The following is a 24,785-nucleotide window of genomic DNA, read 5'->3' as shown; positions in this document are numbered from 1 at the left end:
TAAACCGAGCTTATTTCCTGAAACCTTCCACATGCTAAGCACGCCCAACAATGCTTTTAGGAATATTTTTCCCCATTTGATTCACTGAAATTTCCTTTAGATTTAGAAACCTGCTAAAGCTAGAAAAATTAATATTTAAGTCAAACTGTGGCAAAAGGTGACACCCCTTCCCAGGTGAGATTTCTCCAAATCTTATTTCCAAGGTTCATGGGAGTCTCCGCGGAGCGCGGGCATCCCTGGAGCGCTCACAAGCGGATGGCTTCCAGCTAACAGCCCCATTCATACAAATACCCACATCGCCCTCCCCAGCAACCCTCCGCTGATGGGGAAGGTCCCAGCTGGGCAGGGGCAGCAGCAGCCGCCCCATCGCCTGCGCTCCCCACGGGATGCTCGGGGCGGGGATGGGGGATGTTCCCCCCGGGGTGCCGGTCCCCCCCTCCCCGCCGGGCTGAGGAAGCGGAGAGAGCCGTGGAGTTGCTCTGCATATTAATGAGCCGGGAGCGAGGGCAGCGGGAAGCGCTTTAAAGGAGGAGAAGGCAAGGCAGCGGCAGAGCGCAGGCTGCGCCGGGAGCCGCTCCGCCGGGAGCCGCTCCGCCGCCCCCTCCCCGGAGAGCCAGCCCCGGGATCGGGGCCGCCAACCCCGGGCGAACGAACACATCAACCCCGCCGTCTCCTTGGGTACCTGCTGTCTCACAATGAAGCTCCTGACAGCAGCTCTGCTCCTGCTCTTCATCGCGATGTGCTTAGCCAGCGCGGAAGGTAAAGTGGTTTATTCTGCTTATTCCCGTGTAAATCTCTTTTCCAGTAATTTGTGTTTGCGTATTGATAGCCCTGGCTTAGGTTGAGCTATCCCCTGCACGGTGGAAAGGTGTGATGTATGGAATCTGTGAGTAAGGGAGCTGCAAGTTATATAAAGGTGGAGGAGAGGTAAAATAGAAGGGATGAAGTTGTGTCTTCATTTGTGTCTTCAGTGCAAGGCAAAGAACTCACAGTGGGGCAGCTCATGTCATGCTCTTCGTTATTCAGGAATAGAGCTCAAGCATCTCCTTTGAAACTGAGGGTGGTTTTCAGGGCAAATAGAGCAGAGCTGGATATAAGGTGGTGGCACAGTCTGGATTTTCTGCTGTGCCCAAAAATGATGGTTAAAAATTGCTCAGCTTTTGTCTGGCTATGACTGCACCACAGCATCCATGCAAGGAGAAATGACTCAAAGTCCTACAAAGTCCAAATGAGGCACGAGTGAATGAGAAAGTAGCCCAGACATGCACTTGCTTGCTCAGTTTAAAGCAAGTTCTGACTCTTTCATTTCCTTTCGTTAAATACAATTATATTTAATCACAGCAGGTGCACTTTAAAAAATCTGCTATTTACAAAGTCCCAGAGCTTATGTAGTGCTCTAAAACATATCTCCCAGAGAGTCACTACCTTTTTCTGAGATATACTAAAGGAAAAAAAAAAATCTCTTTTTAAGCTGAACAACATTTTAAAAATTCATCTTTTCCCACCAAGGCTTGAAAGAGCAAACTGAAGTTTTTCTGGATGCACACAGGCTGGAGGGGAAGGGACGCTTGGTATGCAGGAAGCTTTGCAGGAGCATGAGAAAATGCTTTCTCTTGTAGGCGTGAAGTGCAAATGTTCAAGAAAAGGTCCTAAAATAAGATTCTCTAATGTACGGAAGCTGGAAATAAAACCAAGATACCCATTTTGCGTGGAAGAGATGATTATGTAAGTTTTCCTGCATTTATTGCTTTCTGTTTCCCTGTCAGCTGAACTTCTTCACCTTATCTGCAAGTTCCTTCTTTGTTCTTTGTTTTCCTCATGCCCTGGCATGCTAATTCCTGGGCTGCATCAGATTAAAAAAAAAAAAGTGCAATTCTGATTAAAATCCCAGGTATCATTTTTTGATACAATTTTTTAAAAATCAAATAAGTATTTCCAGAATGGGTAGCAGTAAAAAGATTATCATTAATTCAAGTGAAAATAGGGAAAAATTCTACTCCAAGCTGCCTAATACAACACTCAGAACGATTTACTCAAGTTATTCTGAGAATGAACATGAGCAGAGTTTGGTCCATGGTGGTTTCTGAAAGGAAGAGTTACCCCAGCCTGCATTGTACCAGAGGGATCTCCTTTACCTGCCGGGGTTATTCAGCTTGTAATAAAATTCTTTCCTCGCAGTGTCCCTGCAAGTCAGGACCAAAGCTGCTGTGAAATCTCAGGCTGATGTAGTGGGTAACCAAGCTAAGGCAGGTACAGGGGTTTTTTACATAACTGGCTAAAAAATGAGGGAGTTTTTACATTTTAAATATGGGTGGGTTTGGTTTTTTCCTGTCCTGTTTGGATACCATAAGATTCCCCTGACAAAGCACCATTCAGCCAGCACATGGTGCAGCCAGACAAGAGCCAGAAGGGCAGATAATCCAAAAGGACTGCACCGAGCCACCCAAGAGGGGGGAAAAGTGTCCCAAGATGAGCCACAGCCCAGGACACTAAGGACTGATTTGATCCAGCATTGCGCTCCCCCATGGAACCCTTGCCAGTGGCTGAGCAAGGGGGTGTGCAGGCTGCACAGCCCCTCCAGCACCCCGCAGTGCCCACGGGGCAGGGTGTGCCCTGGCCCTGGCACAAATACCACAGCAGAGACCTCGGACTGCCCACGGGGCACTGCCAGGCTCAGCAGAGGGCTTCTGGAGAAGGAATGGAGATTCGAGCTCCTTAGGCTTCCTGCAGAGCCAGAGCAGCATCCCTGTGAGCAGTGCTGAGCTCAGGGAACGTCAGACCCACATCTTTGAAGCCCAAACCTGCTGATGGTGACCTGAACAGGAAAATTATCGCAGAGCAACCCTGCCAGAATCAGCTCCTCACAGCCTTACTCTGTTTGCTTTGACCCTTCAATAGTAGAGTGATGTCATGGAGGGACACCAACTCTTGGCATCCCACTCCAGTTATTTGCCCAAAAGCAGATGGTGACCAGGGGATATGAAATAAATCTAATTAATGCAACATTTTACTTCCAATCAGAAATCTGGGAAAGCAAGAAAGCCATGTAGGAGCAGTTGCTTTTCCAGCCTGATAGGGCAGATGTTGAGCAATACTGTTCAAGGCTGAGGCTTGTCCAGGGTTTGCAGCAGCTGCTGGGACAGAACTGTCCCATTCCTGTCTTGTTGCTGGGGGTGTCTGCAGGGCAGGCAGGGCAAACCCACTGCCATCACCACCTTTCCAGCTACCCTGATGCAGCCTGAACTCAGCATTGAAAGCACTGAAATTAATATTCTGGGAACCAATTAATCCGGGAGCCTCTAGACACGGCACAGAGGAGCTGAATTCCTGCAACTGAGTTTTTGTTGCTGCAGTGATCATCCACAACGAGTTGTCAAATCTGTGTCCCCTTCTGCCCTCCTTAAAAGCTCTCATATAGCAGAAACCTGATATAAATTATGTTGGAATGAGAAACAGTGGGTATGGGGGTGCAGTTAGGGAGGCTTTGGCCATAACCCTCAGCAGAGCTGTGCCACTGGGTGGGAGACAGTTAAACTGAGTCCTCAGTCCAGTCAAAACCTATCAAGATTCATGGTACATCTAGCAGTAATTGTGAGTGTATCTGTTTCCTGGAATGAGGGGAAGCAGCAGAAAATAGGAGGGAAGTTTAACTCCTTCTACCTGAAATGCTCTGAAACACCCCCACCCATGTTTTGTCCCATCCCAGAGTGTGGGGATATGTCAGGCTGAGAAGAGCTGATGGGAAATGGGCTCACAGCAGTGCCTTTCTCCAGGGGCAGTGAAGGCAGCTCCCACACCAGCCTGGGATGAAAGGACCAGAGCCAGGATCCCTGAGGTCCTGGAGACAGGGTATTTGTAGGAGGCACAAGTACAGCCCCTCCACCCCTGCAGATGAGATGTGTGGGGGCACAGGGTGCTGGGGTCACAGATTGACTCGGGGTGTTTATCACAGCCCTGGAGGCAGCGACATACTGGGGAGAATTTTGCCACAGGGACGCTCAGACAGCAGGGCGAAGGCTCCAGCCACCAAGCCCTGGGCAGCAAAAGGACAAATCCCACTGGAGGAATCTTACTGGAGGTGTAGGTTCTGATGCTTCATCCCTTCTCCATCTCTCTCAACCTCTTCTTGCAGCCCATCCAGGGAACTGCTCACTCAGCTCCCTCAGCACCTCTTAGGCACATTCCCTTACATTTGTCACACCAGCATCCCCAAAACAGGTCCAGGTCATCTCAGGGTGCCCAAACATGCTGCCACCCGACCCTGCATCTATCAGGGACTGTCTGAGAATGGCAGAAGAGCATGGGGCTGCCTTGGGAATTTCTGCTGTCCATCCTCCAGAATCAAAGCAGAAAACCTACATGTGATGTAAAGCAATGCATCTGAGCCTGGGGAAAGAGCCTGTTCCCCTGACAGGCAAACCATGGATCTCCTCCTGCTCAGATTCCAGACTGGTAAATCCAGAGTGTCCTTCACTGCTTCTGGTGCAAATGTAGGGCTTGCAGCTTTTCAGAGGTGTTCCTGCTCCTCTCCTGCAATTCAGCTTGTCCATCATTTTCTGGAAATATGCTCTGTGGTCTGTCAGAAGAGAGAAATGCAAGGCAAGGTCTGGATCAGCCACTGCAGACAGCACAGCTGAGGTGGCTGCTGCATGGAGAAACCCTGCTCTGCCCTCAACTCCCTTAAAACCACATCATTCAAAACTCCAGGAAAACACCCCTTCTGAAGCACACACTGCTCTCAGAGAAGTTGGCTGAGGACACCCTTAGAACAGAGTGAGTCCATTGTTTTGAGCTTTGACCCTTCCCTTTCTGATACCTGCAACAATTAAAGGCTCTTCTGCTGCTTTCCCATGCACTGAGGAAAAGTCCACATTCTCCCAGAAAACCACCTGGAAATTACACCTTAACATTTTGTGACCTTAGCTTGAAATGGAGCAGAAAAGAGGAGCAGGGAGGAAGGTGAATTGAATAGAAAAACCTATCTGAACACCTTCTAAAACCTTGAAATTGGAATCGTGGTGAGACCTCCATTCTGTTCATGCAGCATGTTTTAATTTGTGAGGCACCAGGAGGGTGAGATGGGAAAGTCTGCAAAACATTTTGTCTTCCTTTCTGAACCAAACCATAAAAGAAGCCCTCCAGTATACACAGGTGTTTCTGGGTTTCTGCCATCATTATACTCATGTCTCCGGCAGCATTTAATTAATTCCACTATAGGGTTTTAGTTAAACCAATGACTGGTTTTCCCTGTTATGGATGGTATTTCCAGAAAATTATTAATTCTAATACAAATTGTCATTGTGGGTTGGGTTTTGGATGTTGTTTGGCGTTTTTTTAATCACAAAAGTAATAAGAAAACCAGAAAATTGCTCTAATTTGAGCCCCGAAAGTCGGGTGCTCTTGATGTTTCTGTGAGCCCCAAAAGTGGGGTGCTCTTGATGTTTCTGGAAAGCTGTCCTGTTGGGACCCAGCTCCAGATCCCTCATGTCACCTCAGCTGTGGCAGCCTCACTGAGCCCTCCAGGAGAGAACCTCAAATGATGAAAAGACTTTCGCCATATTTTGTCTCCCAGCATGCTTGGGCCTGACAGTCAGGGGACACCAAACTGGCAAGGAGAGCAGGATCAGGTGGTGATCAGAGGAGGTTGAAGCCCCAGGGCTGATGCTGGGGCTCAGAGTGAGCCCCAGCTTGTGAGCACACAAGCACTCTGCCACATACAAGCATTTAAAATACTACAGAGTTAAGGGTAAAAAAAAATTAAAATAATCAATGAAGCAGTTCTGATAATTTCTCTTGGATGAAGTATTGTTGAGTGTAATGGAACTGCCTCCTCATGCAAAGTCCTTGTGGTTGCCTGAATGAGCCCTAATTAGATTAATTAGTCTCAAAAGATGATATCTAACACTTAGGCAGAGCGAACCCACTGATTAAAACCAGCAGGAATGTCTTCATCTGGCACAACCTCAATGCCCTGCACTGAGGGAGAGCAGCTGCTCTGACCTTACCCAGTAAACCCGAAATATCTGAGTTGATCTCTGTGCCATAAAGCACAGAGCTGGAGAAGCCCTACCTGCCCTGCTGGGCCAGAGCCCCCCGTGACCTGTCCCTTGCCTTGCAGTGTGACACTGTGGACACGGGTGAGGGGGGAGCAGCAGCACTGCCTCAACCCCAAGCGCCAGAACACCGTGAGGCTGCTCAAGTGGTACCGAGTATGGAAGGAGAAAGGCAGGTGAGTCCCAGCTGGCTGAAAGGGGGAGGGTCTCAGAGGCAAGTCAGGCAACTAGCAGCGTTCAGGAACAGAAAAAAGAGGAAAATGCACACGCTGGCAAATGCTCCATCCAGCACAGAGGATGCATTTCGTTACCAAAATTACCATTTTAAATGGGTGTTCTTGATATTAATTATTTCCTGCCACAAGCAATTCTTGTTTCTATTTTGGCATTAGGCTGTTCTGACTATAAATAGTAATTATTTTTGGTTAAAATATTCATCAGCTGACGTTCTCAGTTATTTACATACACTCACCTCCCTTCTATGGGTAAAAATCCAAGATGAAAAGCTAAACTACTTTCACACAGTCACGAGAAAAGCAGTCAGGAGAGATGGAAAGAGGCAGCCCTGTCCCACACTCCAATCACACCACCTCAACATCATCAATGCTTGATGATGCAGGTATTTGCCTATGTTAACAAGCATGTCATTCCCAGAAAAAATGGTAATTTTCTGATAAAAATCTGACAGCTTCTCCTTTGTAAAGAGGTTTGGGGCTTTTTCTAAGTCATAGGCAAAAGACAGAGAGTGAGACATGAATTCCTGATGGCCAATGGTGATGTCTGTCCCCATCTGTAATCAGGGGAGCAGCACAATTCCTGCCATATCTCCAGCCACAGAGAAGAGAGAGCCTCCAAGCACAGTACAGGTCAATCAAACCCTCATCCTCCTCATTTGGTGGGAATTTACTCCCCAAAAGTGAGCTCAAGTAAGGTCAGAGAGCAGCAGGCTCCTCTCCCTGCCTGCCCAAGGTGCCCGGTGGTGCCTCAGGCCATGCCAGGGCACAGCAAGCCCCTGGCCATCTCCCCGAATTCCTGCCAGCTCCCTGCATCTGCTTCACAAACAGAGCACGTGGGGAAGCCCTGGATATTGCATAACCACATATTTACACTCTTCCCACTTCTTTTTTTCTTTTTTTTTACATAAGGCTGTCATTAATGACAAAGGATGCTCAGCCCCAGGCTTGTTCCCCCAGGAAACACACAGATAGACAAGCCCATCAAGTTGTGCTGTCAGGAAATAATCTAGAAAAATGAAACAGAGTAGTATTATTGCAAACAACAGATATTGTGAACATATTGTCTATATACAGCTCATGATAAGCTTCAACATTTGTATGAGATAGGGATTTTCCAGCATTTAAAGTGAGTTAGTAGATGTGGATTTCTTAATGTTATTTACCCAGATAATTGTGGCAGAGTTTGTCACTCCCCACATGCCTCTAAGATGTGACAGTGTCAAAGTCTAACAATCCCCCCAGATGCTTTATGGATATAGGAAGCAATCTGGTGACTGCAGGAATCAATAACTTACTTTCCAAATTACTCAGGCACAGGCTAAAAATCTGGGTTTTGGGGTTTTACTATTATTTTGCTGTTATTTTTTATTATTGTTGTTATTTTTTATTATTGTTGTTATTTGAAATAGGGTTTTTTAATTCCTTGTTTAAACACTCTGCTCTTGGCTCTTCTTTTGTTTAGGGTTTATGAAGAATAAGAGAAAGTGGTACAAGGAATGGAGTGGACTCCCTCAGCTGGCATAGGACTGATCTCTACAGAAGATTATTTCTCTCTCGCAGACATAAGACACAAATCCTATATTATTATAAAGCACTTTTTACCAAGGGTCAGTTTTTACATTTTATAGCCCTGTGCAAAAGGCTTCCAGATTTCACAAGCATCTGTTGCACTTCTGATTTCATACCCGTCTGCTCTGTACTGAAATTAGGAAAACACCTGCTTTTCGTTTTAAAGAAGTTCTTTTGGGAGTTTTTTTGGTTTTAATTATTTTTCATTCATACTTCACTATGATGCAATCGGGCTTTATAAGCTCACTAGGCAAGCAGAACTGTTTGTGATGGGGTTGTACAGCCGCTCACCCCCGGCAGCGGCGAAGCTTCGGGCTGGGGCTGCTGCTCGTGTTTGCAGCCTCCACCTCAGCCAGGCAGAGCAGGGACCAAAGACGAGTTTGCTGGGGAAGATGCCACTAAAATGCTGTGGCTGTACCTGCAGAAGTGAGGTCCCTCAGCACCTCGTCAGGTGAGTGTGAGCACCGCTTGTGTACCTCTTCTTTAATGGACTTGAGGTCTTGCTGCAAGGCGAAGCGTCCTCTATCTCCCATTTAACTTCTCATGCATTAGAAAGCATTTCTAACTCATTTTTATTACTAAAAAAAAATGTGTATTTTTTTTTCCAGCTGAAGCTGAAAGTTTAAGTGGCTTCAGTACTGAGACATCTTAAGCTTCAAGACTATTGTGTATGTTTTCCTAGATTTGTAGCAACAACAAAAAAAAGCCTTTAAAAGGTACCTTTTTATGAAAAGTATGATAGGGCAAACATATAAATACGTATGTATGTTTTAGTCACAATACAACATATTCATTATTTTGAATGTAATACTTCAATGTTAAGCAGTGCATTCCTCTTTTTAATATAACAAAACTACCTTTTCATTTGTAAATACACTATAGGAAGTCTCCCTATATTATCTCGCTGTATAATGTACTGTACTGCTAAATTATCATATGCTATTTAAATGTTTGAAATATTTAGAAAGTTGCATGCAGATTTCATATTTCTTTCTAAGACAAATGAAAAAAAGTAATAAAAAAAATGTTTAAAAAAAATTTTATAATTGTGTGCAAATTTCCTTAAGCCATCAGGGAACTCCTGCCACTTTCAATCACTTGGCAGCTGAATTGGTTTGGGGGGGGTGGGAAATAGAAGATCAGAGAAGCTGATTAGACATAGGACATCTTGATGACACTGGAATTAGAAAACGTTATTCCAGCACAATTTACTTTCCTTTCTCATTTTAGGATTTGGACTTTAGCCAAACCCTGAGGAATGCTGTGACATAAAGAAGGGCAATGCCATTTGCCTGTAACCACTTGTCTAATATTGTGTTAAGTAAACATAAATCAACAACTTCAGTTCATAGAAAACCACATAAAAAGTGATTTGGATGAAATCTGGGTTAGATTAGGGATGGTCAAACAACAAAGTCAGGCAACAAAAACCTGTGAGCCACCACCTCCTCTTCCTGCCCAGTTTCTGCCCTCGCCCACAGGGAGCAACTTTGCACCCAAGTGCAAACACTCCATCCTCTACAGAAAAAAGGAAGGTAACAGCTTAGGATGGCAAAGGCAACAAGAGTTTAAACATGAAGAGCTCCTGGTGCTCCCTGAGCAGCTCTGCTGGCCTTCCTGCCTGCTCCCAGCTGTGCCTGGGGCTGCTCCTGGGATCAGCACGAACTCCGTGACAGCAACCTTGTCCTGAGGAACCAGGGCACTGCCTGGCCTCAGCTCAAGGGTTTCCTTTAGTGCAGACAGACAAAATAGGAAAAAAAATAAACATTAGATATATATAGCCTTAGTTACTGAGATAAGCACCTGGCAGAGCTGGAGGAGAAAGAGGATTTCAAAGTAGTTTCCTATTCTGCAAAAGAATGAAGATCAAGTTTCAGGTATCTATGAGTAAAACTCTTGAAAAATACCCCAGGGTATTTAAGAAATTAAATCTCTGGAGATATCAACCACAGAGGGCTGTTTCTGGCTGAGCATCTGAACCCAATTTCTGGGCAAACCCAGACCTGTGATTGAGCCAAGCCACCCCTCTCCTGTCTTGAGTCACATTTTAACAAAACCAGTAGTTTTTCCTTGAGAAGATTTGATTTCAACACTCTGGCAGACTTCAAAACACGTTTCATTTTATTTAGTGACTACTGGGCAATATATTTCCTAGGAAAATGTTGATAGGGTTGCACAAGAGGTGGTTCAGTCCACTGGGAATGGTGTGCACAGCTCTGACTGCCCAAGCACAGGACTCACTGACTCATACCTCACAGGACAGAGCATGTACAAGTGACTTAGACTTAGCTCCGGGTTCATCTGCCAGACCAAAACAACCAACATCAACAGAAACTAAGCACAAAGAAAATCAATTGCAATTTTTTTTTCCCACTTGTCAGAATGGGAGACCGAAAAAAACCAAAACAAAACAAAAAAACTAACTCACAAACCAATTAAAAAACAAACAAGCATCAAAAAAATTGCTGGTTTGAATATTTTATTTCCTTTAACCTACAACCCTTTGAATAAAATAACACTCAGAAACAAGAATTAAAAACCTAAAAGAAAAAACTGACTCTGAGCTGGTTTTCCCAATCCTGTAAGCCAGCATCTCCAGGCAGGGTTGTTAATTTTCCAGAAACAAGGGGAGAATCCCTTGTTGTCCCTGATATGCAGTTGTAAAGGGAAATACTGCATCAGAAGGTAACAGCCACACACAAAGCATCAGCCACTTTCCCTCAGACTGAAACATCTCTGCTAAAACATTTAAATAAATATAATACACATATGTATACGTAGGTACTTCCTCCACCCAAGATTTGGCAGCAATCTTAAGGCTTGATTTTGTTTTCCCCAGCAGATTTCAGGCTGTGAAGCAGCAGGAGACCCTTCAGCCCAGCCTCCCTCACACACACAGCATACATTTGTGCTCTGAGATTGAAAATGAAGCTGCTGACGTATGGTCTGAGACCACACCAGCCAGCCATGACTGCTCCCCAGCTACCAATTTACCTTCCCAGGAGCCTGAAGGTTTGCAGGGGAAGCAGGAGCTTTGCTTCATCCTGGGGTACAGGAGCAGGACACACGGACACCACAGGTCCTTTACTTGCTGCACCCCGAGTGTGTGAACCCATCCCAGAGCCTCCAAAGAGGGCAGCAGGCAACTGCAGATGCAGCCTGCAAATCTGCTCCCTGGCACTGTGCAGGAGCACCAAGCCCTGCACTGGAGAGCTGCCCACACAGCCCATCCTTGCCCTGGGTGTTGGGTACCCACAGGCTGCCCCCATCCCAAACCAGTGCTATTAGGATTATTTAAATAAAGGCACAGGCTCACCCAAGCAGCTGCAGTGGGAGGACACAATAGCAGGGAGACCTGCCTGGCCTTTCCAGTGAGAGCACTACGTGGGATTAGTAATGTTACACAGAGCCTTTCACCACTTGCTTTTCACTTGTTCATATATGGTCTAGGTCAGCAATGGCCAAAAAAGTTTATTAAGAAACGATGGCTGCTTGGTGCTCTGTGTGAGATGGCTCTCAGCAGGTCCTGCTGTGCCCCAGCTCCCACAGGCTCCCTAAATCAAGGCACGAGACCACACCAGATAGTCACACACTTGGGGACCTTTCCTGAGCACGTCCATGTGGTGGAAGTGCTGGTTCCACACCAACAAAGTTTTATCAGGGCTGTGGGAGCAAACGTGGAGATCGATGGTAAAGTCATTGTTGGGGCTGGGGGTTTGCACTGGTCACCCCTGAGAGCTGAGGGGGAAGTTGAAGGCAGTGTTACAGCAACAAAATGCTCTCTGAGCTAATCCAACAGCAGAGCTGGGCCCCTTCTGGGCCCATATTTCTAGAGAATAACAACAAATGTGAACAAAAAAGTCACTGTCCCCAGGATTCACCATCCTGCTGGGATGCAGAGCCAGGGAGCTGTGCTTGTTCAGGGGTAAAGGGCCTCTGTGCACCCTGACATCACTGAGCAGGCTTTATTCAAGCCCAGACAGAGGACCCTTGCACTCTCCAAAACACATTTCCCCCCTAAGTCAAATGAAGCTCCAGTCACATTTGGGGTATTTTTCCTCTAAAGCCACTTTTCAAAATTGTAGCACTGAAATCCAGATGTGCCCAGCATCTGAAGACCTCACTTATTCCTGGTTGTTTCAGCACCTCTGGGAAAAGATAAGATGGTTTGGGCTGAGTTTGGGCCTGAGATCTGGGAGGATGGACAGCCCATCTTGAAAGCCCTGACTGCACCAAGGCCATGCCAGGGCATTCTGTAGGTCTTCCATGCCTGGCACTCATGCTGGGATTTGTTGTTCACTTTGTTCCCTTCAGTGGGTTGGGGTGTGCATGGCCACAACTGAAAATACAGGTATTTTTGAAGATTGCTGTTTGCAGTGCTCACTAACTCTGGGTTTGCTCCATCAGAAACTCTGTGTCTGTTAGTCATTGATTTCTCTCTGATCTTAAACCACAAAGAGCCGAGTGTTTCCTGGAAATTCCTTGTTTGCCTGGAAAGGCTGCACCCCATGAGCCTCCAGATATCCTTGTAACCAGCACACATTTCTGGCAAAGACCTCCTCTACTTCCTTTACCCAGAATAGCAACAGGGATTGCCATTGCCTGAGACAGAGGATGCAGCTGCATTTGCAAGCAGCTCCAGGTGCTGAGAGTGACCACCAGTGCTTGTAGACATCACACCTTACAGAATTATTGTTTTCAAAATCCTGGGCATCCAGGCAACTTGGAAAATCTCACAAAATTTTCGGCTGTGCTTTCTGACAACACATACCTGCATCTCTGTGGAATATGCCTGCAAAGATATTTGAGCTACGGTTTTATAGAATGAACACCGGAATTCTATGGGGTCACCATCCTTTTTATCCTCCAAGGCTTTCCCTTGGGCCATCACCTCTGCTATCCAGCAGTGCTACAGCAACAGTCCCTGAGTCACACTATAAGTATTAAAGTATTTAATATCCAGTACAGTACAGATCCAGAAGTTGGGTTGGGAGCATTTCTATGAGCCAGCACTGCTTGGGGCAAAGCCCAGTGAGATCAAAAGGATGGCTGGGAGGCCCCAGCAGCCTGGGATTCAGGCCCCTTCCTTTCTCTCACCAGCACTCTGATGTCCAGCAGCTCCTTGGCCATGGCCATCAAATCCCAGCCCAGATGACTCTTCTGAAGGAGCAATGGGGAAAACAGGGCTGAAAGGACATCTAGTGGCAACCAAAAACCTTCTCAGTCAGCCAAGGGACACCTCTACAGCTGTCTGCATTATAAATCAGTTTGGAACCTGCTCATTGTGCTGCTGTTGCTGGGAATGTTCTTCCCCAGCTCCACAAGAAAAGCCTCAACTGCATTTGGTTTAGGAAACACTTCCAAAGAAATTTTTTTCAAAAATAAAAGGAAAACAAAAAAGGCAAAGCATCTGTGGGTCTGGGAAGCCTGCTCAGAGGTTCGCACCATCATATTATCCTGTCAGTTTGGAACTTGTACACTAAAGGAAAACAGAACACCTGGCTGCTCTGCCTACAGAAGCCACATCTATCACACCAGCATGGGAAACTGGACTGCAGCACAACTCAAGGCAGACTCATTCCCAAAATACCTGCCCCAAATCCTTTAAAAACATCAAGCATTTCTGACGAATACGGTTTTCTCGCCCAGAGGTTCTCCCTCCTGCCACCTGCTCTCCAGCAAGCCTAGGACCCCGTGTGGTTGCCATTCCTCTGGTGTTGCATTGGCATCTTGTCCTCAGGTAGGTCCCTTTGACCTCCCAGCAGCAAAACCCACACATGCACAGTATCACCTTCAGTGCCTGAAGTGGAGAGCTTGCTCCCTTTTGTGGGTACCAGCACAGCCACGTCCAACCAGCACAACAAAGCCCAGATCCCTGGAGGCAGTGCCTGTAGGGCTGTAATACTATCACCGTATTGCAAAAGCTCCATAGGCGATTTCTCATGGGCAGCTCCTCGCAGCACTGACTCCTTCTTCCTCACAGCACAGCCAACAAACTCCATCTAACTTCTCAACCAGCCAACCTACTCTTCTACAATACCCATCCTAATTTGGCCTAGCTGTGGCCTATTAAGGGCAGGCCTGTTCCTAATTCAGCTGTAACTCCTTAGGGGTGAGATTACCTTCATCACTATCTCTATTCCCCTACATTCCATCCATCCACCCCGTAACACACAGAGAGTTTATTCTCTGCACACCCAGCCACACGCCGCACTGCTGGTCCTTTCACTGACCTCTGAAGTCCCCAAATCCCCTTTGATTTTTGTCTCCTCCCTTGCCTGTTTGTGCCACCAGCTCTCTGGGCAGTGGCTGCTCTGACGACACACATGGAGGGCAGTAAGGCCAGCAGGAGCTGCTCCCTGCTCCCTGCGAGCGCGCACGCGGGACGGGAGGGAGCCGTGACGTGACATGAAGTGACAGGAGAGGAGGCAGGCAGCCAAGGCCTGGAAAATCACCATGCCTGTGCTTTTGGTTTTCCTCCTGCACAGTAAAAGATGTTAGTGAATTCCTCTTGCTCCGGTTTCAGAGCCTCCTCCAAGGGGAAAAAAAAAAAAAAAAAAAAAAAAAAGAATAATCCGGCTCATGTTCACTTAAGGCTGATAATTACAGGAATAATTATGATTTATTCCCATCATAAATCTTGAGGAAGAAAAGGGTTTTGAGGTTTGCAAGATTTGCTGGATGACAAAAGGAAAACACAGCTCTAATTGCCCTTCTTTGTTGTGTTTAATTAAGGATTCTGAAGCAACTGATCTCAGGGTTTTTTTCATGGTTAGAAACCTGCAAGGAAAGGAAAATCTTTCTGCAGAGGCACCAATCAAAGCTTTGTTGGGTTACTAGGCACTAAGTGTGCTACATCTGAACACTCAGGACACCCAGAAAAAGAAGCTTATTAAAGGAAAAGAAATGCTACAACAGGCTTCTTTCCACCACCACCCCCACACTTCCAGTAGGCCTTGGCAATTTTGAGCTCACTTCTAATCCTGGAAGAAATGTCTTTTGTCTTTGCCCCTCAGCATTTTTACCTCATTATTGACCATACAATTGTCTTGCATAAAAACACTTCTCCATTTCTATTACCTTCATAATTCCACCATTTACATATTTCCTTGTGGTTTGCTCCAACTTCCTTTTTTCTTATCTCTCCAGACTTATCACTTCTGTGACCACATCAGGAAAATCAAACCAGCCCAGATCTCCTCAACTCCTTCCCTGGGCCAGCAATTCCCAGTCAAGCACCACATCTCCCCAGCAAGAATCAGTTTGCCAAGAGCTACCTCTCCAATTCAAAGTGTAAGTTTGAACTGACAGGGTGTTCCCTCTCCATTTTTGTGCAACAGCTGAAAGTTCTGCCAGGAAAATCCAGTTCCTCATTATAGCAACCAGTGTCAAACCATCACGTCTGGCTCTGAGCGATGCCACCAGCCCATGAATTACATTGTGCTCAGCCAAGGCTGCAGGAAGTTAAGGAATAAAAAAAGGCAAGAAATCCTTGGGATTGCTTTCAATCTGAAGGCACTTGGGACAGGGCTTTTGCAGAAAGTGGTGGTGCTTGAGAAGAGTGGCTGAAAACAGGGCCAGCACACACTGCATGCTCAAAGGGAACACAGAAACACAGAATATTCTGAATTGGAAGGGACCCACAAGAATCATCCATTCCAACACTCACATGAATGGTCCTGTGAGGAAACAGAGGTTTGGGTTGCCCAGAAGTTAAAATCCCAACACTTTAACTGAACATCCTAGATAATGATGCCTTGAAATGCTACTGTACAAAGGGAAAATGTCAGCTTTAAAGGAAAAAAAAGAATACTTACTGGGTTTGTCATGATGTCTGGGAAATGTTCCTTTGGGGTCAGGAGAAAAAGATGAAGGGAAACACTGAATTTGGCTAAAGATCGTTATGGAAAATTTAAAAAAAAAATAAAAATTAAAAAAAAAATTAAGAATAGCCAAAAAGTAAAGAATGGAGGGAAAACAATATTTTTTCCGTGTTATAGGAGATATTTTCCCACTTACTTAAAGCAGGTGCCCAGGTTTTCCAGCAGAGCCTCTGCACAGGGTTACCCATCCCGGCCACTGCCGGGACAGCAGAACCGGCTCCGAGCTGCAGCTTAGTGGAGGTTGACACCTTGTGGCAGTTCCCATCCCTTACAAGTCAGGAAAGCTGGGATTTTTTCCTTTCTTTCTTTCTTTTTTTTTTTTTTTTTTTTTTCTGATGAAGATGGTGGCTGGAATTCACAGCCGCAGAGCGAAATTCCCAGCACCTGGCATGTCATCTGTGGGATAGGGGTCTGGGGTCATTAACAGTTTAATGAAGATAAATAACACCAAACACTGAGAACGATATAAAAATAAATCCAAGTCATATCCTGTTTGTTTCTGGGGGAAAAATAAATAAAAGGAAAAAGAGATTCCTTGGGATAGCACCAGCTGTACATACACAAGGCCCACAAGACAAGAAATAAAAAGTTATCTAGTGAAAGATATTTCTCACCGATTTTTCAGTCTCATTGGATGCTCTCCTGTTTGCACAGTGGGGTAAGAGAGGCAGAGCCCTGATTTACTCCAACAGCTGCTTTGGAGAAGGGAAGCTGCACCAGCTCCAGAGAAAATATCTCTATATTCTGTTTATTCCCACTGGAATAAACAGAAACAGCTCAAGACCTGACACACATTAAACCTGAGGTGAAGAAAAAAGTGGTTTTATACTTTGGGTTTAAGAAGTACATTCACTTCTTCATTTATAATTAGCTATTTTAACACAATTTACTACATGCTTAAATTGGAAGAGAAGGCAGCATCCCCTCACCAGAGGCCCAGCAGAAACATGTCAGCCGAACTTGTCTCCCCTCATTAGGCAAGCATTTGTTTCAAAGGAGCTTCTTATTGTGGAAGTGCATCCAGCCCCAAGGGAAAAAAAAACTTCACCTAGGACAACATTTGCTTTCCCTTAATCATGCTGCTCCATTGTCAAATTCCCTGAATACTGAATTCCCGAATACTAGAACTAGTACTTTGTATTTGCTTAGCATTTTACCCCTTCAAGCCATTCCAAAATATGTATTAGCAGGTTTAAAACCTAGAGCTACACTAGCAGACAAATGTTCGGGGATTATAAGGGTAATATATACCTTGAAAACTATTCTTTCCACTTAATTGTGAGCCAGACTTAGCTGCATCCCCTGATCCTCCACAGTCCCACTCCAGGCATAAAGCACATCATCTCAAGTGCCTTCCTGCTGAAAATTCCTGCAGAATTTTTCCTTCTCACTCTCTGCCCAGTTCAGCTGCACCGTTTTGTACTGGTGCCAGCAAAGACAGCAGTTTGGACCCATGTGCTGCCTGAGAGTTTTCAAGGGCTGTTACACTTGCAGTTTAATGCTATTATTTTTTCTCTTCTTTTCTCTTTATACCTGGAGGCATTATCATAAAGAGCTACAGAGAGATATGGTTCCTGGCTGTGAGCACGATGGAGAGCAAGCTTGACTCCCTCACCTTCACAGCTGCTTTCACCAACAAGAGGTTGAATTCAGACTGGAATTTCAGCTGTTCTACCTGTGGGTTTGTCCCTGAAAACAGGAACTTTAGGGGGTATATTGCACATGTAGTACTAGCAAAAATGGTGAGTTAAATGGATGACCAGAGGCCATTTAAGTCAGTGCAAAGGGTTCCTTTAAATTCCAAAAAGCATGGCAAATCTTCACATTATGTACCGTATGCTGAGATGCAAAGCCTTGTCCCTGCATGGCCGAATTTGCAGCGCTGAGCCTTGGGGTGTCACCCTTGTCCCTCTCATGGCCAGGGTGGCAGGACCTGCACCCCAAAGAGTCATCCCTGGGGTCAGGGTGCAGGACCCTGAGCCCAGGACTGTTGGCTGGAGATGTCTCCTCTTCTTTCCCACCTGCCCACTTTGTCCAGGCTCTGGGGCCCCTGCAAGCCCTGTCAGGTCCCTGTCTAGCCCTCACATCTCATTTGGGGTGAATTCACCTGCTTTGTTCTTTTTTTTTTAATTGAGGAATTGTCAGCTTCTTCCTCACTGATATAATCTTTTACTGTAGATTGCCTCAATTTATGTATGTAATACATCCAGTCTCCTTTGATGTGAAAGGCATCTGGACGGTTTCATACTCATGTCCCTTTAGAGAAAAACCTTTCCTACCTGCCCCAACAGCCTAGAAGTGGATGCACTTCAAAATGGCTCTGCACTTAAAACCACGTGAAGAATCTGAATTTTCTTTTATGTACATTGTGCTCTAACTGCTGGTGCTGAGCAGCGACTGAGGTGTGACAGGGAATTTTGATCAAGGCTCCCTGGGAATGCGAGTGACCCAGCCTTCCTCGCCTATTCTGTGTGCAGAAGTACACATACTTATGTATGTAAAATCAGCATCATCACAGGAGCTGCACGTGTGCGTGTGTGAGTGTTTCTGCACACGTCTGAGGGTGCAGGGGACGTGGGTACATGGCTGGGTTCACATGTGGGACGCGTGTCTGTGTGGCACATCCATGGGGGGGCTGCTCCCCAGCCTTGCCCTCCCGCCCCAAATCCTGGGGAAGGAAGCAGGCAATTCCCTTCGGGTGCAACCCTTGTCCGTACAATGCCAGAGAAGGGATTATACCAGGGATTAACATTTTAAACTCCCCTTCCAGACCTACTCAATCAAAGATCTTCAGGCCAGTAATCGCATTTCTGTTCTGGGATTACTGCGTTCCTGAGTCCAAACCTCAATTTAGGAGAAGCTGGGGAGAGCTCCCCCTCCAGTGCCTGCGTACCCCAAACTCCCTGGGTCGGGGCACAAGTTTTGCATTTGGGTTTTCTTCCTTTTTATAGCCATTCTCTCCAATTTGCCTGCCAAGGTCAGCAGAAGACTCTTTTCTTGTCGCCTGCCTCCTCCTAATTCCCAGCAATTTATCCCGTATTAAAAGTCCCTTAAGGAAGAATGGCCCGGGACCCAACACCTGCTATGCAAATGGCAGCAAATCCCCCGGGCCCCGCGGGGCACTGGGGACCCGCAGGCTGCTCCGGGCCATCCTCCCCCTCCCGCAAGGCTGCATCCTCAGAGCCAAACGGGACCCCAGAGCTGGGGGGCACCCCCAAAGCCCCCCGCCCAAGAGTTCAGGCTCAATCTCACCCCCACATTATGGTGCTTAAACCTTTCGGGTTGTCTTTGCCGCTCCTAAGCAGAATTATTGATAGGGAAGGTATAAAAGAAAAGCTGAGTATATAGTTAAGCTTCCTGGTTTGGATGCGGTTGGGGGATTTCTCCTGCAGGGTAGTCAGTGAATTTTGTCCCTTTATTTTAGGATAAGTATTCTAGTTTCAATTAGCAAAATACAAATCAACAAAAGAGGGACAGTTGTGGGAGGGAGAAGCTGAAAGGGGGAAAAAGAAGAGAAGAAAAATCTCTTGCACAATATAGGTGCGGGAGGAAAGGGCTCGTTTCTCAGAGGTGACATCCTAATCTCAATTCTGCCAGTTAATGTGGTAGCCAGGAGGCTGGGGAAGGGCCAGGCAGGGAGTGTGCCCCAGCAACACGAGCACACCAGGAGGGTTTGGCCCTTTTTATTGGAGAACTTGCATTAGGGTTGTTGAAACCTTGGGCAGGCAGTTGCATTCCCAGGCACCTGCACCCCACACCAGGACCAGCCCATCTCCCTGGGGGTTCCCATGCTGGGGAGCCCCACAGGGACCCCACAAACCCCTCCATCTCCACGCTTTCTTCCCTGGTCCTTTACCACGATCACACATTTCCCAGCCCTGAGCACTTGAGTGACATTTGGGCTATTATTCAAGGAGATAGATTGTTTGGCCTGAAGATGCATTGTTTGGGTTCCTCATAAAAGAAACAAGTTAAATGCCGCAGCTACCACACACAAAAATGACTCCTTCTGGCCATAAAACCAGTGGGACAAGGAAGTGGCTGTAGGAGTCAAACATAATTGATGCTCAGAAAGATGTTATAAATAATCTGTGCCGAGTCCTCTCTCATGTGCCTCAAAACCACAGAAAGTGGTACTTTTTTTTTTTTTCTCTTTATCTCCCCTTGAATTCAGAAGCATAATACACCGTGAGCACCAATAATTGATGTATGTTATAATTCTTCATTACCCTATCAGTAGTCTGGGAAAATTGGAAGAAAAGAAAATGCCAGAAAGTTATGGTAAAACTTAAGATGCGACAGAAGTAGCTTTCTTTGCTCATGCTGTGAGTGTTTGAATAAGAAGAATGTCCCTGCACTGTAACAAGCTAAAAGAATGAGGAAGACAAAGGATTTCACGAAAAAGGTTTAGATAGAAGACAAGGCAAGTGAAACTGAAAGGAAGGAAAAAAAGCCATTTACAATGGAACAATGCATGTACTAATCGCTTTGATATATTATACAAACCCAAAGACCCAAAACATTGTGTAATTATTTATAAATGACTTCTCCACTCCTGTGTATAATACCACAGAAAGAATAAAACTGCAGGCTACTCTCTAAACTATTTCTAAATAGGCCTAGCTCAAAAGGAAGCAGAAGTGTTTGAAAAAAAATAATTAATGGTTGATTTTATGGTTGTCTCATTAAAACATTTTAATTACAACAAACAAAATACATTTGTGCTTGCAGGGAACAATCGTTTACCAACTCAACCCCCCCTTTCAAAGAGAAGCAAAATGTTACATCACACATTTAAAACCTGAAAATAAAGCATTCCCACTATTTCTGCAGATCCCCCAGAAGGGGCTGAGCCCTGACTGCAACTTCCAGGCACTTGTGCAGGATTTTAGGGAGGATTTGGCGCGCTGGGCCAGAACCCCACTGGTGCATGGGGATACTCCCTGTGCTGCCCCTGTGCTCCCCACCCCAGGCAGCCCCTGGCACACAGCCTGAGGCCTCACACTGGCCACAGGCAGGTAGAACACGAGGCCAAATCCTTTACAAAGCCCTTGAGCTGCTCCCAGGTTTTCCCCTGGCAGAAGAACTGGCTCCTGCTCCAAAAGGGGTTAATGCTGCCTCCCTGCGGGCTGAGATCCCTTTCAAATCTTGGGCTTCCAGGGCTCTCCATTAGGCAGCAGCCACAGCATCAACCCCTGAACCCCCTGTGAGCCTCGGGCTGGGCACTGTAAGGTGACTCCAGCCGGGTGAAGGGTCCCAGGAGCACGGCACCGTATGTCCATCCCTCTCACAGCCCTCACCACACATCTGTCCCCAGACCAGGCTGGACAGAAGCCACTGTGCCCTGCACCATGTCCAGAGAAGCACAAGGAGACAAGCTGTCCCACTAAACCATCTCCTGGTTTTCTACCTGCTTTTAAATTCCCTGCTGCATTCCCTTGGCATCTCCAGGGGTGAGGGGGCACGATCCTTCCTTTACTCCTGCAGGGCACAGGGTCCAGCTTTCTGCTCCGGGTGATGGCTTTGCCATCAGCCATGTCAGCTCTCCAAATCTGGCTCAAGCACGCTCCACAGGCAGCTCTGCCTTCCCTTTCTGGCCATGCTTCCGAACAATGAGGGAGCAAAACAGCAGTATTCTCCTGGTTCATTTGTTATTTTGCCACTCATCCCAGGAGCTCATCATTAGTTCAAGACCTCTTGTAGTAATGTAACAAAAGAGAGTATGCTGAGTTGCTGTAACGATGTGAATCTTAAGACCCGAAAAAAAATTATGTACCTCTGACTTCTCTGAAGCATTCCAATTGTAGGAGCAGTTTTACTGCTCATTTCCATGCTCAAGGAGTGATGCTAACACTGCTCTAATGACCAAAATTCTGGTTTGGTGAGAAATGTGAAGTTGAATAACACAGATTTTTATTTACTTTTACAGGGTACAACAAACACTCACCAAGGAATGGCATCTTCTCATGGCATGGCTTTTTCCTTGAAGGAAAGAGTGCATCCCAAGAGCGGCAGGGAGCCTTGTGGCACATTTTCTCTAAAAGTCCTTCCTCCACATTTGTTCATCAATTCCTACTTTTTCTGGAGTCCAGCCATGAATGAGAGACCCCACGCATGATGTCTCAACAGAGGAAAGAGTTTCATGCTCCAGGCCTTACAAGTGTTAATTGTGTTGTTTGCAAATGCATCCACGACAATTTGGGTTTTGGATGAGCAGTTTGCCATCACTTGTAAGGAAGGATGGGCTGATCCAGCTGTACTTTTGCAGTTTTCTTAGTAAAAAATGCAATTTGAATCTTTTTATCTCTCACCTTTTTTTAAGTGCTGTCTCTCAAAGCAAATGATGAAGTATTTCTGAAAACTTCCTTAGAGTTCAAAATATGAAATTAATATAACACATGAGTGCAGTTGAGCCCAGCTACATTTACATTAGGGTGGAAAAAATAATATCAAAGGCTAAAACTCAGAATAAGGTTATCACATCAGTGAGATGCTAGCAACACACTGCCTGTTTCTTGAAATCACTGGTCCTGTTTCATTTTGGATTTTTTTTCTTTTCCTATCCCAGAAAACTTCACATAACTTCAGCAGCTGACTTCCATAGGAGCAGGCCCATAAGGTGTAAGAGCTATTATCTGTGTTGGCTGAATAATTTATCTGCAAAATTAGTAGACTGCCTGTGATAGAACTGGTTGAATTATTCATTGGGAATAAATTATCCAAGATATTTAGCACTTCTTTCTGTTTGCGAAGGCTTCCTGAAACAATTCTGGTTCTGTGAATGCATTCGTTATTCATAAGTACGCAGTGAATAGATTATGCAAACAAATTTCAGCCTATGGGTTGTTTGTGAAACATTCACTTCAGCCCTGGCTATTCAGGGCTGTGACTGATCACAGAGACACATGGTGCTCTCTCCCCTCCTTGATTGGAGCACAAACTTTTAAAACAAGAGAATAACAAATGACAAACTGCAAATGATGGATAAGGACTAATGAATAATGCGCTTTCACTGCAAACTTTCAGACAAGTGATCGGTTGTGCCAAAGTCTGTGGAACTCTAGGGAATCATAAACATTTTAATGAATAAACTATTGACTGCTCAAAGACAACTAAACAAAAGACAATAAAAGTGTTGCAGACAACACTAGAGTTTATATCACTATATATAAAATGCACACTGACAAAAGTTGAACACTTTTTGCCATATGCTTCCATAACCTTTAAATTTTGGTCCCTTCTGGCTTTCTGGGTAGTGCTGGAAACTCCACCGTCGGTCTCTGGCTGCTGACAGAGCTCTCTAATTGTGCCGTCACTTAAGGACATGAGTAACTCAGTGAAGTGGAACTGCTTAGCGCAGAAAGTCACTTATGTATGCAGAGGCCCTAAAAACATCAGCCTGATTGCAGGTCCGGTGATTGAGAGAGCCCAGTCCCCCCCGGGAACAGCCAGACCCCCCCTCTGTCTCCTGCCGTACCTGGGTGTATTGCACAGCCCTGGTCTGCAAGCTGATAAAGACGTAAAAAGCAGAAAGAGAGCTGATCCTGCAAGCTCGGCCACTGCCAAACTACTTCTAGTCTGAGACTCGTTAATATTCATCACCCAGGGCTTTTTGGATTGCTCACTTCTGTGCGTGATCTTCTTGGCACAAAGAAGGTTGTTTGTGGCAGTTTGCTGGTGTCGTGGGTCATCGCAAAGCGAGGAGGGTGGAAAACAGAAACAATTCTCACAGAATTCCTTGCTCAGGTTCAAGTAAAGAATGGTTGCTAAAAACTTAAAATGCAGAGACATACAATAATTTATGCTGTCAATTTCCCCTGTTTATCAAAGTCATAGAAGAAAATCAAAGGAGGGGGAATCAATCTATATTTTGTGTAAGGGGAAGTCAGGTAAATACATGTGAGTTTAGGCATAGGCACTTGAAAATGGCTATTGATGGGCGGTGAAACTGAAAACCTTCCAGGGGCACAAGTACCTGAGTGCTGACAATGGGGCTTCTTCCAAGCAGGGAGAGCAGGATGCAAAGAGCCAGATGTCAGAATTAGGAAACTTTTTAGCCACTTACAAAACTGTGGCTTCCCAAAATGTGAGATAGCGATACCCTAGCACTGAATGGGAACCAGCAGAAGCAGCAAGAAGTTCACAATCAAAACAGCACAATTCTTTGTTTTTATCCAGACAAAGAAGCATTGTATCCGTGCATTGTATATACAGTATGTATATATGTATATACAGTGTATGTGTATTGTGATTACAACCATCAAAGCTTGTAACATAAATGTCCTTTGGAACTTTTAACTTTCTGAACACCTGCAAAATCCTTTTCAAAGCGAAGCACGTGAAAGCCAAAGCGCGTGTTGATATTCACCTGAGAAACAGGAGGGAAACACCTGCTTTGAGTTTTATCATTTTAGAGCATTTTCACTTTGACGCGTGGGTGTAGAAAAAACGCAAGGTGCAACGAAAACCTGACAAAATCTTCCGCCCGCATCTGGCTGGGGAATAATCCACGGCTCATCCTCTGGAAATCCAGATTAACCTTTTTCTTTCCCCAAACCCCCTGCTCGCAGCAGTTTAAACTCACGCCGGAGCCCCTCCGGCCGGAGCGGGACGGTGACCTCTCCAACCCCCGCGCTGAGCCGCGACCCCCCTGCCCCGCTTTGTCCTGCCGCCTCCCTCCCCGCACACGGGGGGGACAAAGCGGGGGGACCCCCGCCTCTCTCCCCCGTCCCCCGGGGGCGCGGCAGATGCGCGGCCGCCCGCGGTAATTGCGGGCACGCTCCGGAGGGCGCGGCGCACGGGGCCGACCTGCCGCCTCGGCGCGGCCCCGCGGGGCGGCCACGGGGCCATTGTCCGCCCGCCGCTATAAGAGCGGGCGGCCGCGCCGTCGTGTGCCAAAGCCGCCGCTCACACGAGCGGATCGCAGCCCGCAGCACTTCAAAGCCACGCGCGGTCGCGTGTCCCCCCCGCCCCGCCTTTCCCCGGGCTTTGGCTTTTTTTTCGCCTTTTTTTTTTTTTTTTTTTTTTCCCGGGGCTGTGTCCCC

At 46.2% G+C, this 24,785-nt stretch overlaps 1 protein-coding gene across 1 annotated transcript; it reads left to right on the top strand.

The window, feature by feature from the left end:
- Positions 1-435: 435 nt before the first annotated feature.
- On the top strand, positions 436-7,999 carry CXCL14 (C-X-C motif chemokine ligand 14). Its single transcript, XM_041482004.1, has 4 exons — positions 436-759; positions 1,620-1,725; positions 6,119-6,229; positions 7,752-7,999. Exons 1-4 carry the CDS (start codon positions 696-698, stop codon positions 7,765-7,767), a joined length of 297 nt encoding a protein of 98 aa, XP_041337938.1. The 5' UTR covers positions 436-695; the 3' UTR covers positions 7,768-7,999.
- The last annotated feature ends 16,786 nt before the right edge of the window (positions 8,000-24,785 follow it).

The sequence above is a fragment of the Pyrgilauda ruficollis genome, unplaced genomic scaffold, assembly GCF_017590135.1.
Source record: "Pyrgilauda ruficollis isolate IOZ18807 unplaced genomic scaffold, ASM1759013v1 scaffold57, whole genome shotgun sequence".
Taxonomy (NCBI): Eukaryota; Metazoa; Chordata; class Aves; order Passeriformes; family Passeridae; genus Pyrgilauda; species Pyrgilauda ruficollis.
The sequence above is the reverse complement of the archived record's forward strand: the minus strand, read 5'-3'. Positions and strand labels throughout refer to the sequence as shown.